General features: G+C 36.8%; 2 protein-coding genes across 10 annotated transcripts in view; one reads left to right on the top strand and one right to left on the bottom strand.

Moving 5' to 3' along the window:
* LOC129566160 (xenotropic and polytropic retrovirus receptor 1) overlaps window positions 1-14,667 on the top strand; it is a 37,321-nt gene that overhangs the window by 5,942 nt on the left and 16,712 nt on the right. The window lies entirely within an intron of this gene.
* LOC129566162 (potassium voltage-gated channel protein Shaker) overlaps window positions 1-14,667 on the bottom strand; it is a 54,204-nt gene that overhangs the window by 33,948 nt on the left and 5,589 nt on the right. The window contains exons 1-2 of one of the 9 annotated variants that reach the window (XR_008687707.1): window positions 13,414-14,207; window positions 3,048-4,491 (exon numbers count right to left, since the gene is read on the bottom strand). The exons of 1 other annotated variant lie outside the window; for it this stretch is intronic. Coding sequence is in view for 7 of the 8 variants with exons in the window: in XM_055441814.1 (XP_055297789.1) it covers window positions 3,048-3,190 (143 nt within the window). In the remaining variant the exon portion in view is untranslated. Of the gene's footprint in view, window positions 1-3,047; window positions 4,492-13,413; window positions 14,208-14,667 lie in introns of those variants that run through there. 7 more of the 9 variants (XM_055441814.1, XM_055441808.1, XM_055441809.1 and 4 more) reach the window with 7 other exon arrangements.

Raw genomic sequence — 14,667 nt, 5'->3', positions numbered from 1 at the left:
TTAGTTCCATTGGATTTGGGTTAAAATTGAATGCCGTTGCAAATTTTCTCAAACTTTAAGTACTTCTGAGCTCTTCTATTCCATCATTCGGTAATGAGCATAATGAAATCAAGTGGAAGTGTGTCTTGTGCTCTCTCGTCGCCAATGGACACGTAGTGACGGGCCGTTTTGTCGAAATAGTTTGGTTTAAAAACTTTTTTCTCTCCTAATTGGAACAATTCAATTGGAAGTTTCTTTACGGTGAAAACTTTGCCATCACACTCTGGCCGGGGACAGTGGTGGATACTTACGTTATTTACCGACGACGGCAGCAGAAACGGCACGAGAGCTTAAAACGGAAAACTTTTATTATTTGAAATTATTTGAAATATTATTTATCGATCTGTAAGACGAGTCATGTTTCGTCTGTTGTATTGTACGGTACGGTACAGTAATTTAGTAACAACGTTTACATATCAATATCAATTTACTTTCGTAATTATTTACATAGTAATGGTAATTTGAGAGCCGCCTAATAGCAGTCAACGTCTCATGACTTCTCTTGTCGGCAATCCAATTTCTCAAATACATAAGATTATCGTTTGACTTCATCGCACGGATTTGCTTGTTAATTTCATTCAATGCCTATTTATACAAAATAATACCTCTAGACACATACACAATGTAACGGACATCAAATTGTATCTAGCGAGCAGTAACGAGAACTTTCAATTTTCGACTTTGTTGGGGATGATAATGATGGTGTTGGTGGTGATGGTGATGGTGAGGTGGTTGGATCTGAGAGTTTGTGTCTCGTTTTCTCGTTTTCTCATATCATTAACTAATCAACAGGATGGTAATGAATGGGGTAAATGCTTTTGCTCGATTGTATGCTTCTTCGTCTTGGTTTCATGGAAAATCACTATGGAAAAATGGATTCAGTAAACGAAACTGCGACGAATTTGGATCGTTGAGATTTTGTCTCTGTTTCCGTGGAAATTTTCTTATTTTGTCATCTTATTGAATTTTTATGATTTTTAATTTGATTTCACAATGCGATGACGCAGGAAACATCATTTCAACAACAATAATACGACCAACTGAATCGAATTGAAGAGAAGAAGAAGAAAAATAACGAACCGAAGGGAAAAGAAACGATTTGATACAGTGAATTATTAAAGAACTAAAAAGTGTCAATAGCGTCTACACAAAAGTATAATCAACTAGCTGAATATCATGCCTTCGTCATGACAGCATCCAAACAATCTATCCGTTTTGTGCCCACTTCAAATTCAACAAAACGATAGACCTTCTTCTTCCATGGTATACTCTAGTTTCTTTTTTCTCTATGCGTATACGTATCGTTTGGCTTGGCTTGGCTTTGAGGGGACTGATTTTTTTTATTGTTCGGTTAATTGGCTGTAAGTGATAGGTTGATGACGGTTCATGATTGTCCCGGCTAATGAAAGATAATAGAAGAGATCTATTTTGGTGTAATGAAAACGAAAAAGAAACGAAAAACCGAAACAAAAATGGGAAACCAATGCTCGCACCTACAACTCAATTGTGAATTTCAACAAGAAACTCAAATATGATTTCAACAACAAACTCATGATTACTCAAAATACGAGTAATTCGATTGGCATATATGTAGTTTATGTTCTTTTTTATCATCATCGTGCTTTCCCATCGATATAAACACACTGACAATCCTCGTCTAGATGCGTATAGCTGTATAAAAAAGATTGTCAAATGTTTCACCGTGGGTTCCAAATTCCAATTAAAATACTTGCAAACAGAGCATACTCCAAACTCACGGACGCTGTCTCCATCAACAAATCACGACAACCGAATAAAAGTAAAAACCAAGTTGTGTGTCATGAATGAGTACGAAAAAAAAAGAAAAAGAAAAACAACTTCAAATCAAAATACGTAATCAAAACCGATGTATATCCATTTCATTTGTTCGTCCAGTGCCTATCGAAGCGTACGCTTCAACGTCATGCGACCCGAAAAATGTATTCCCGACCAACAACAACAAAAATATACAAATCATTTCACAGATTTTTCATTTCTCGTGATGGTTTATTTAATTTGAGTGAAGCAAGCGGAGCAAAAAAAAAAAAAGTCCTCAAAACCGCAGAATAGTTGAGTGACAAAATTGCCACGGTCATATTTCACGTAAAAATTCACACGAATTTTTTGTCGTTGGTTTCCTTTCGAATGGGCAACAACAGCAACAACGGAAAAAAAAAGTTGGGTCAAAAAAAAAAAATTGGGTTCATAACGAATGTGCACAGACGCGTGCGTATGGCCAGACTTCGATTGCAGAAAAAATTAGCTAAGATGATATGGCAGCTGAGCCAATGTGAGTTTTCGCTGAGGCAAGAAGCCATAAAAAAACAACAAATAGCGATCTCAAGAGACACGCTCTTTCTCTCTCTCTCTCTCTCTCTCTCTCTCTCTCCGCCAGCAAGAGAACGAACGATAAAATGATATTTGAAAAATTGGCGTTTTTCCTTCTTGCTGCCCGATTTGCCTCGCCTCGGCTCAGCTCGAATGCCATTCACGTATTTGATCGACGTCGTCGTCGTCGCTGTCATAGCCGTATCAAGAGGGGAAAATATACGATATCAAAACATCATCATCTGATTTTATTTATACGTAATATTTCGGAAATTTAAAAATAAAAATCAAATTGGCCAAAATACAAACTGTATAAAATATCACATTTTCATCATCGACGCGTCTGCTTTGACTCACGTTTCTTTTCATATTCTTCTTTTCTCATAAATGTTTTTTTTTTCATTCGTTACGTTCGTTCGTTTGTTCTTTCATCCTGTTTATGCCCTGATTTCATATATGATTCTGTCTGTCATATCGCATTTTTCTTTACTGTCAACGTTTTTTTTTTCTGTTGCTTTTTCATATATATATATATATATATATATATATAGATAGATATAGATATAGATATATATATATATATATATATTTGTTTGGTTGGTTAAATGAATGGAAAAAAATTGATTGGAAAATATGTGAGAGTGTTTATGAGATATTCTTACGGTTCGCTAAATCCATCGGGTGTTTTATCGGCATGCTTATGCTCTTCCTTAGCCTTAGCCGCTTCGCGATCGTGCGCAGCTTGTTTCAAACGATATTTACGATTTTCCTCACCCAAGCCATACAGTCCAGCTACTGCAGCCATGCTGCTCTTGCTCCCCTTCTCCGGTGTAAAGCTATTTCAAGTGTTGCAAAATGGATTTTTTTTTGTCCGATTCAATTTCAATTTGATGGTGTTATGGTTCTTCTCTATATCGTTTCTTTTTTGGATTGGTTTCTCCTCTTCTTTTTCTCTGTTGCTGTTGCTGTTACTGTTGTTGTTATGTTGTGAGTTGAGTTTTGACTATTGTATAAATATTATCGCCCCCTGTCAATTGTATCCATCTTGAGAGTGTGACGATTGGTTTACATAATTCCACGGGATTTTTCTCGGTCGCATTTGGAGTTGTATTGTATTTACTTCTTCTCTTTTGTTGTTCTTGATATTGTTGTTGCTTGTTGTGTTAAGCTTTTTATTACTTTTTACGAGTACTTAAGTGGCATTGGATTTATCTACAAAGGGTGTGTTTTTTTTACTTTTGTTTTGCTTTGTTATAGCTAAGCTATTGGTAAATTGAAGCGTAAACGCTAATTGGTCGTTTTGTCACACACAAACACTTCAGTGTTTTAAAATAAATGGTCGTTGCAAATTGGTTAGCATTTATCCATTTTCTCACTCGCTCTCTTCCTTTGTGTTTCTCTCTATTTCTGCCAGCCGTTCGACGTTCATGTCAGTTTCCAGCTGAATGCAATCAGTTTATGTGTTATTATCCTATCGTCTATCAAAATTCTGGCCGGCATCCCATTATTCATGCTGTCGCTACGCGATTCATTCATGTTGTTCGCTTGTCTTTCTACTTCTTCGTCTGCTGATGATGATGATGATGTTGTTGTCTCGCTCGCAGTATGTGTAGCTTTCGGCGATCTCCGCCTCTTGCTTTGTCTTCCAATTGGGTTGTAGTTTGCTTGACTTTTCAACTTTTTTATCGACAGCTCATGGGATTGTTGCCAATGTTCGTCGAGCATATATTGTCAGTTCCATATTTCTTAACGTGCATCAATCACCATTACTTGTGTTTTCTTTTTGATCGATTCGCCACTGCTTACTCTTTTCTTCTCTCTCTCTCTCCCACTGTTTTGGATTTGATTTTGTTGATATTTTAAAGCGTCGTTTTATTGAAAGTGTCTTTTTTGTCTATTTTTACATTTCATTTTGTGTGTCATGACGCAATGTCTTTTTCGTCATACATTTCGGCAGTGTGTGAAATATGGATGATATCTCGTACAACTCAATTTCCGAAACGGTTTTTATTCTCGTATGTTTATTCGTATACTAAGAACTTTGGACTTGAATATGGACATTTAAACCGAACGATTTGTCGTAATCATTTTTTATTTGTTTTTATGCTGGATAGATAATATAGATAAAATAATATAAATATAATGTGACGTTGGTATATGGTTTGGTTTTTCTTCATAAAAGCAGACGATAAAATGGCAACAAAATACAATACGAAAGCTATAAAAAAAAGTTAGAGAGAGACAGAGAGGGAAAAATATGCAACAAGTTATAAAAAATGTATGGGTTTTGTTCCCACAAAAAACAATTGGATATGTGTTGTTTTATACAGTAAAATCGGACTCGCACGATGGATATATATAAAAAAATGTGTATTTATATGGTGATTATGATTTGGCTATCTAACTTTTAAATGAGCTCAGTACGGTACGTAGTAATGGTCGCATTAATTGCTTTTCAATAAATATAAATTATTCAGACACAGCGAAAAAGAGATAGAAAAAAGTAACTGCACACCAACTAATGGGTTAAAACTCCAATTAAATAGTTCGTGCTCGAACTGAGGTCATTTCGTTTCGAAGCTTTGAGATATCGGGTGTTCAATGGCTTTCACATATATTACAGAATATAAAAAATGGTACAAAATTATTATTTTTTTTCTGTGTTTGCTATTGTAGAAGAGAGAATAAAAATTGTACACTTTCTCTCATACAAACTCACACACACACGCACCAGTCCAACGAACAAAAAGCTCAATCAGCGAAATGGAAATGAAAAAACAATTATTCTTCTAGTTTTTTTTTCTCGCGTCTCTGTTTTGCAACAAATGTGAATGTTTGATAAATTGTCCATACGTACGGCAAAAGAATAAAAAACCGACGGTGTGGGACTATTTGCCAACACACACACACACACACACACATACACTTTATGCATAAATTATTCGAACAGGGAGGATGGTAAAATGGGCAAAAATTGCTCTCTGCTGGAGGTGAAGCGATTAAACAAAATTGGTTTGCAAAAAAAAAACTTTTCTACAAAAGCTTCGTTCTAGGATTTATATATATATCTATGTATACAATGCCTAAGCGTTCGACGTGTTGATTGTCATGAAAACAAATCCACACGAAGTCAACCAGAACATTTTAATTCATTTAGCGCTACAATTTACAGCAGTTTCACATAAATCGAGTGGATTTCACGTTCCCCAAACACACAACAGCAACAACAACAACAGCAGTTAGCCAGCCGGAGATGATGTGGAAAGCTTTGATGTTTCAAACTCAACGCGTAAAGCTTTTGTTTGAAAATTTTCGCATCAAAATATACACGGATTTATAAATATCAAAATGAATGAAAGAAGTACGAAATGAATAAAATTAAGAGAAACAGAAGCGGCTGTGGCACACACACACGATGGGATAAAGAAGAAAACAAAAATGGATTGAATGGACAGAGAGAAGTGGCAATTTGCAGCGTTCGCGAACGTATTTTTTTTTAATTAAATCTAATGTTATTAAATTAATGGAGCTCACACATGAACATAAAAACACACACACACACTCTTTGTGCCTCTCATAAACACGACCGCTTTTTCGGCTGTTGAAAATGCGTCCGCGCACGTCCGTACTCAACGTCCCTTTGACTGCATTTGTAGCACATCGAAAAACAACAGCATGAGCACATCGCATTGAGTGAGAGAGAGAGAGAGAGACACAGAAAGCGCGACGCTTTGAGCGTCGGTCAAAAGAGAGTGAGACACGGATACACAACACGTGAGTGCCATTGACGTATTTTCTATATGCAAATCGTTTTAATTTTAATTTCAATTTGCACTTTCCATATCAATTAAGCGTCGCGTTTGTTGGCACACGTTCCATATTGTGTTGGATTTGGTTTAGCTTATTGACGAGAGTTGCGGACGCGGGGAAATGGGGTGAAAATGGTAACGAAATTATTGAAAATGAAATTGTGCGCGAAATTTTATTCATTCGATTTGCATTCAATTTGCAATTCAATTGGCATGGAATTATTTTCGACTGGTCATCGTTGGCAGCTCAATCGTAGCTTAGAAACCGATGCATTTGTGGTTCCTTTTTTTTTCTTCGTCACCGTGTCGATACTAATTTTTGTGTGCCAAAGCGAATTGATGCACTTCGTTGCACCATAGCAACTCGTGATTGATTGCATTCAATATTTATCATGGTTCGATATTTTTGCTGGTCGTTCATTTTTCTTGTGTTCATAACTTTTCTGTTTTGCGTGTATACACTTTGTGATTTTGATTCTGGTGGGCGCACAAAAATTGTACTCGGCTCGTAATTCGAACGTCACAAATCGACTGGCATAATTCCCTGCTGTCATTTATTTATTTACTTTGAGAAATCGTAACATTCGTGATCGTTCGCTCCATTGGATTTATGTAATCTCGCTTCATTTACATTTCGTCATGGCGCTCCGCATTTCGTTGGCGTCAATAATAATTTGCCATATTTCACAAGGTTCTCTGACACACCGACGAGTGCTTTTTCATTGCGATTTTGGATTGAGATTTCGAGGCTCATTTCCCAAAATTCTAAAATAGAAACATTAACGAATATGATGTATTTTCCATTAAATCATCGTGCAATCTGTTTTTGGTTCATTGTTTGTTGCATATGCGACGTGGTGAAAATGTTTTTAGACAATTGGTTTGTGTTGCTTAAGGATATAGAAAGCGTAATTATATCCATGGAACTGACATAAATTTGAGTTCATTTCCACCGCGCTCCGGGGTGAATCCGTGTGTAGTGTGCTTTGTTAGAAGTCAATAAATGCGTTGTTTTATGAACATTGAACGATGTGTATCATGCGATAGCATGTGACACAACAAATGAAACTCCATTATTTATCATGTGTGAATATAACACACATGACAGAGTCTGTGTCGTGTGGCCTTTTTGTTTTTCTCTCCAATTTCTCTCGTCTTCGCTTTTTCTCTACTTCTATTTGTCTGTCGATGAATGAGGCAAATGAACGCATGAGCACGACTCCTTTCCCTGATGATTGTTATTAATGGTTAGATTGAGTGCGAGTACTTAATAGTTATTGATCATAAATGTACGTAGATATATACTATATAAAAGCCATGGAAGAAGCAATAACATCGGATGGGAAAAAAGCCACTGACATTCGATTGGAACAAGAACCGGAAACAGGTAGCACAAGTGCAAATATGACTAGAAAACAATGTTGTGGATGTACGAGTGCAGATGTATTGAATGCGTGTGTGTTTTTTTATTCTCTCAATCTATAATAATTACTGGCTGTATAAATCGGAAAAGCCATATATGGAATTGTTTCTCTAATAACTTTATTTGGTGTAAATGGAAAAAAAGTGCGCTATTGCCGTGTATTGAGTGGTCTTTGTGTACATTCCATGTGTTGTGTTCACGTGACTTCTCTATCGCATGATGAATAGAAAAAAACAAAAACACACTCACACACACATACGGAACAAATGGTAAAGTTTCGAATCATTCTTTCAAACACACAATGAATGTGTCGAAACCGACGCGCATTACGACAAAAACACCCCATTCGAACATTTAAAGCTGTGCACTAGCAATTGGTCGTTGCCTTTGTTAATATTCAAATAGTATCAAAGCGATTTATGTATTGACTCTTTTAAAAATGGAAGAAGAAAAAAAGTGTATACCGAAAAGGAGACCCCAGAGTCAACCCGAGCTCTTATTGTGCTGCTTCGGCTGACTGCTTTCGCATGCGAATCTCAATGCACGCACGTAAACTAAATAATATACCATGGAATATGTAGTAGGATAATGCTGACTCTGCACACACCACCAAAGCTTAAATTTTCAAGCCATTTCGGACAATGTTCATGTTCCAAATAAAACGTCGCAGCACAACACACGAGCAAAGAAAAAAATCAAATCCATGTTCACACTGAGGTATGCATATTGCTATTTGGCCCATTCCTTCTGGGGCTCTTTTCAACAAACATGAAACGTGAACAGCAGCAGAAGAGCAGAGCGCATTGCTATTTGTTCGGATCGACGGATCGGTGTGTCGGTGCCAGCACATATCTTTCCACAATGTTGGTGATGTGCCGCCTTACTTTGATGGCTGAATAGAGGAGAGGTGGAGGAATTTTCCAAAAGAATTTGCATTATTTGACTGTGAACCTTGCCACTTATTATGTATTCTTAGAAAATGGAACGCTTTGTGCCATTGCCGACGACACACTCTCGCCGAAACCGCGGAGTTTTCGTTTTTGGTGTTTAGAATATTTCAACGCATACACACATTGGACGGATGGATGGTGTGCGTTTTGGCACACTGAAAAAAATGTTTGCCTACCATTCACAATTCGAACATTTACAATGCAAACTATATTATAGCGAAATATACACCAGTTCCATATTAAATAGCGAAATTCTGTTTGGGTGAGCGGTGACGACAAATTCAAGACGAAAACAAGCAGCGGCAGCAGCAGCAGTAGGCAAATGAAAGGAGAGAGATTGATGTAATAATACATTGAGCTCGGAGTTTCTTGCGTGTAAACGCTTCATTGTACTGTTTGTTTGAGGTTGAAAAGGTATAAATTGTTGAAAACATGAAATTATGAGCGAGCTACCCTCTTCCATATATTTTTCGCCAAAGCCACCAGGAATTTATATCAACAAACACAATTTACTGGCCTGCGCTTATTCTTCAGGCCTTTTCTTTTCGCCGTATATATATATATATGTTGTTGAGCGCCCACCAAAATAGTAAATTATATATATGTACAGACATTGGTTGTTGTTTTCGGGGTTGATGGCGAGGAACTAGTTTCATTTTCATTTCGGTATATATATATCACAACAACACAAAAAAGCAATCAAACAAACAAAGCGCAAAAGTTTTGTCTTTGGTGCGCGTTCGCTCTCGGCTCTCGCTTTGTTTGTACAAATATAGTCCAAAGTAATGCAGAAAAAGGCACCAGCACATCGTTTGATTGGTACAAGCTGTAATTTTTTTCTGTGTCGTTGTTCTTGTTGTTGTTGTTGTTTGTTATTGCTGCTGCTGCTGCTGTTGTTGTTGTTCGTAACTCTCTCTCTCTCTCTCTTTCTCTCTTTGATCCTGATTTCAGTTGGCGTGTCAGTTGTTGGCTCGGTTTTGCCGTGCCGTGCTTTTGCTGTAGCTTTGCTCATACAGCACCAGTTCGCTCAGTGTCGCTCTGCCACTGCCGTTATTGCTATTGTGTGTTTTCACCGAAATGTGTTGCAATGCAGATAATCTTTTTCGTTTCGCTTTAGTCTACATTCAAACAGATACATGTTCACAATTACACTCTCACATTCTCGCCTGGAAATATATACAACAATTTGGTTGCTCTTTCGCTCTTCGTTCTTCGCCACACTATATTCATTCACGCTCGCTCTATCCCCTTTTCACTCTCCACATTTCTTATACACACGTTGCTGCGTTTATGCTTTGCCGTATTTTCGCATTGTCGTCGGTTCTTCTGTACTAGTTTTTATTTATTATTTCACGTTTCATTCCATTTGATTTGCAACGAAATAAGCCGTAGGGTCCTTTTCATTGGTAACCGTCAGGCCATTATACTACATATAGCATTAAAATGAAGCAAACATATACACACAATACAACAAGAGAATGTGAAAAAAGAAGAAGAAGAAGGAGAAAAAAAACGGGAAGAGAAAGAACAACAACATGATAGACTGGAAGAAAAGTTATGAAAGAAAGCTACTGCAAACGCGTCACAACCACTATCAAACGCATTTTTCTTCATTTGAAATCATTCACTGGACGTTATAACGACCATCAAGCATATATCGAATAACCGAATGCTCTACCCTGTTTGATGGAGCACAAAAGATACTTTATTGTCGATTTTTATTCGCATGAAAAGCACACAAACATACATACTGATATAAGTATATTGCAACCTGCGATAGAGCAACCAATGAAGCAGACTTTTTTTTTCTTCCGCTATTTGTTTGTTCGTCGTGCACAATATCAAAAGCTATCTGTTTATGGGCTAAACAGGGAAGAAAAATTGTCGAGAGAAATATGAAATGACAGCAACAGCAAAACTTTATTGGCAAATATACAGCACAGGAACAGTAAAAATGAGTATATCTTGCGTTTATATAAACGCGACAGATAGCACCGAACGAATGAACGAACGAACGGATAAAAAGAATTTCAACTCGATGTCAAAAAATGTGTGTGATGTGAGCGCTGCGGCTGTTGGCTCAAACAAGATATTGCACACGAACACATAATTTTTTTTTTTTCGCAGAAATGGTACAAATAAATTATTCAGTTGATTATATGAAACCTAAATGCTAATCAATTTTCCAGTCGTGTTTTTTTTCCATTCTGCATTCGTTCAGCTGGCTATTCACTTTTAGTGCACTTGCTTTCAGTTCCAATCAACATCGTGCCATAATCGTTCCACTTTTTCTGTCAGTGAACGATGGTTATTCAGCATTTTTGGGGTGGCTTTTTTTCTGTCTTCTATTAAACGTTTTTTATTTCTCTCTTCCGGAAACATTGGTTTCAATCTTTTCTGCACACCAAAATTCGGAGTGTGCGATGGAGATCGGAGTGAATTGGAAGTGACAGGCAAGGATTTACCATTTTCACGTTTTATTCCAGTTCAAATGAATTTCATTTTTTTTCTCTCTGTTAAATACAGTAACACTTCGTGACATAACAATTCATAAGCATTGTGTTGTCATTTAAAATCGATTGGAGTTTTTCAAGGAATTTAACCTTTTTGAAAAAGCAGTTTTTTCGCCTCGCCAAAATATGTGTGCTGTTTGGTATTTTTTTCTTCTCTTTCTTCTTCGGTTTTGTTTGCCATTGTTTTTTTTCCCGTGTGTATGAGAAAAGTTGCATACACGCAACGAAAGGAAAATGAAGAAGCAATTGGGGAAAGAGAGAGAAAAAAAAGCCTCGCGCTTCGAACCCGACACAGACAGAGTTCGATCCAACCGAACATATCCATGTCATGGGGTTGCTAGTGTTTTGCACTGCGGGCAGACCGTTTTTAAGATTCATGCGGATAAATTTCCGTATTTTATGCACGGCAATGGTTTTTCGTTAAATCACGAACACAGTCTCAAGCGAGTTGATTTTGACGCACGATCCATGGCAAAAGCAGCGCGAGGGGAGGAAGAAAAATGCCGTTAATGTACTAGCACTCATCTGTCTATCTATCATTGTATATCTATGCATAGGCGCACTGAAAAAAAAGACGACGACGATGACAGTCACACGGGTGAAGGAGAGTGAGAGAATGAGTCGAACTGGTAGATATTATAGAGAGAGAGAGAGAGGAAAAAACCCAAATAACCGTATATAGGTTGGATTGGCAATTGGACGTAATAACATCATTGCCGCATTAAACAAGTCGTTTCATTTACAAACCACCGTGTGTATGTGTTTGAGTGTGTTTTGGTCTCGCTCCGCTTTTTTGGCGTTTATTCGCACATCCATTCAAATGAATTTCAATCACTTCCCATTACGGGTGAACGTTTTCCGTTGTGCTTCGATTAATTTTCCAATCGTATCGAGGATCTCTCGATGATTTGCGTCGATGAAATAGAACGCAAATCATTAAATAAATAATGTCACAAATCTATTTTGTGGTGCGCGTACATGTCAATACAATCATAAAAAAACGACCCTCCGATCTGAATATTTTGCAATTTTTTGTTTGTTCTGCTGGGCTGTTGTCGTTCATTATTTTCACAATAAATGGCCATTCCCGAAGAGAAGACCGCACAATTACCATCGATTTAACAAAGAGTGAAAAATGAAAACAAAACGAGTGAAGATGATAAGTTCTCCAAGACCAATTCCAAACAATGGGATGGGAAACAGATCGAACGAACTTAAATAACTTTGTGATAAGCAGTATTTTCATTTTTATATTTTTTTTGTTTTCACTATTTTGAGCATTTATAGAACGCTCAATGTTCAATGACTTGTCATAAGCTGACGATGACGAACCGAAAGTACACTTGAAAATGTAAGATAAGACTATAAAAGCATGCACAAACAACAATTGAACGAAACAAAAGGGAAAATGAAAATGAGCAGACTTCTTGAAACAAAGAAAGAGGATGAAGGGAAAAAAAACCAGAAAGAAAAATGCGGTGAGAAAGGGTAAGGAGGATTTAGAAGAAGAAAAAGAAGAAGAAGAAGAAGAAGAAGAAGAAGAAAAACGATTGTGTAAATGGTGCATACTTGAGAGGCGATCAAGCATAACATGGCAATTTCATTAAAAGCTATGAAAACCCAACACGAAAAACACAAACAACACACACTAACAACAAAAACAATCCACAACGAGCAAGGAGCAAGGAGCAAATGGCAGGGAGCATGGCGAAGAGAGAGAGAGAGAGCAAACAAAATGCATTATTTGTGGGTAGCCGAGCAGTTGAAGTGAACGAATTCAGAGAACCATAAAAACAACACACAGTTGAAACAGAAGTGCTTTGCTTCTTTGCACTTGACGTTCTTGGATTTTTGACGTGGCTTGCAAACTTTTGTAGATGTGCACACATAAATTTTAATGGACTATTATAAAAATGCATGAGACAAACGCAACAGCAACATTCTAAGCGGATTGAATGAAATGAATAGAGGGGAAAAAACGAACTAAACTGTTTAGCTTTGCTTTTGGAAATGAAAACATCTTCCAACATAATAAAAAGAACAAGCACACAGAGACTAGAAAAAAACATGTACAAGTGAGCAGCAGCAGCAGCAGTCAATCCGGTTCAAAACGGACAAGAAATAACATATATATATATACAACAAACACTTAAAAATGCAAGCATTTCGAAAAATGTTTAGAATTTAAATTGTTATCAATTTTTTTGGTTTCGTTCGCTCTTTTGATTTGAGTTCGAGTGTTGGCATTGGTTTTTTTTCTTTGCTTAATAGCTTGGTATATTATTTTCTAGATATTTTAGGTAAAAACTTTGTCGATCATTCTGATTTCATACTGTTGTTGTTTGATCATTTCCACATTTTTTTAGTGTAGTAATTTTTCCGTGACTGCATTTTTTTTTCTCTTTTTCTTTTTGCTTTCTTTTTTCTTCTCTTTGGATCTTTTTTTCTATATTTATTTTATAATTCAACAAATCAACAAAACACACATAATACTTTTTGGTTGCATCGAAACAAAAATAACTACAATTCACATTTAATTTACATTAAATAGTTTAGCTTAGTGTTTTCCGTTGCGATTTCCGTTTTTTTTTTTTATTCCTTTCAATTTTTTTCGTCGGCTATGTCGAATACTTTGCGCAACTTTGCAAATTCAAACACCGCAATTTTCATTGCTTAAACAAACAATTTTTTTATTTAATTTTCATTCCATCATTTTCTCGTTCAAAATATTTTCATACGGTGTTAGTTTCGCGGACGCGATTACTTTTTTCATTCGTTTGTTTGTTTTGTATCAGAATTTAATCTAATATAAGTTTTAAATATATTTCTTTTTATTTTTTTCGGTTGTTGATAGAATTTTGGGTCTTTTTGTTTGTTTCGTGTATTGTGTTCGTAAATTTTTTAAGTTTTCTATTCATACTTTTTTTTATATCCGTTTTAATTGTGTGTGTGTGTGCATCAATTTCAAATTCGTTCTTTCTTTTTTCTGTCTTTCTTTCTATTGTGGTGTGTTCTGTGTGAGAACAAAAACTGAAAAACAACAAAATAAAAAACGGACTTCCGACTACTTCGAGCGCATGTTTCGACTGAATTAAAATTCGTTAGAAGCCATGGGAAAATGCCTGTGGAAAATGATTGAAGCTTTGTGAGAGTGTGATGGAAACGAATGCTGTCGCACTGTGTATATATGCTGTATGTGGCCCGGTTCCGTAGCGCGGAATTCAGCAGAGCAGCAACAGCACCGACTCACAGGCAACTTGACTCGCTTCACTCTTTGCTGTCTCTCGCTCTGTCTGTCGGTCGGTCGGTCGGTCGATGTGTGTGTATGTGTGCGAGAGAGAGAGAGAGTGGTTGCATATGTGTGTTGTAGCAGCCGAACGTTGGAAAAATTAACGGTATATACGTAGTGAGGAGCTGAAAATGTTCAGTCGTTTGTTTTGTTGGCGCTGTGTGTGGTGTGCTAGCGTCCGTTTCAATCGAATCAAGCTCATATATTATAAAATTGTGTGCGCTGTATGTGTATCAGGTAGAGAGTGTGATAGAGAGAGAGAGAGAGAGAGAGAGAGAGAGAGAGAGAGAGAGAGAGA

This window comes from Sitodiplosis mosellana, unplaced genomic scaffold (genome assembly GCF_009176505.1).
Source record: "Sitodiplosis mosellana isolate CC-2019 unplaced genomic scaffold, AAFC_SMos_1.0 Smas_scaffold_3, whole genome shotgun sequence".
Classification (NCBI taxonomy): Eukaryota; Metazoa; Arthropoda; class Insecta; order Diptera; family Cecidomyiidae; genus Sitodiplosis; species Sitodiplosis mosellana.
This window is presented reverse-complemented; position numbering and strand designations above follow the sequence as displayed.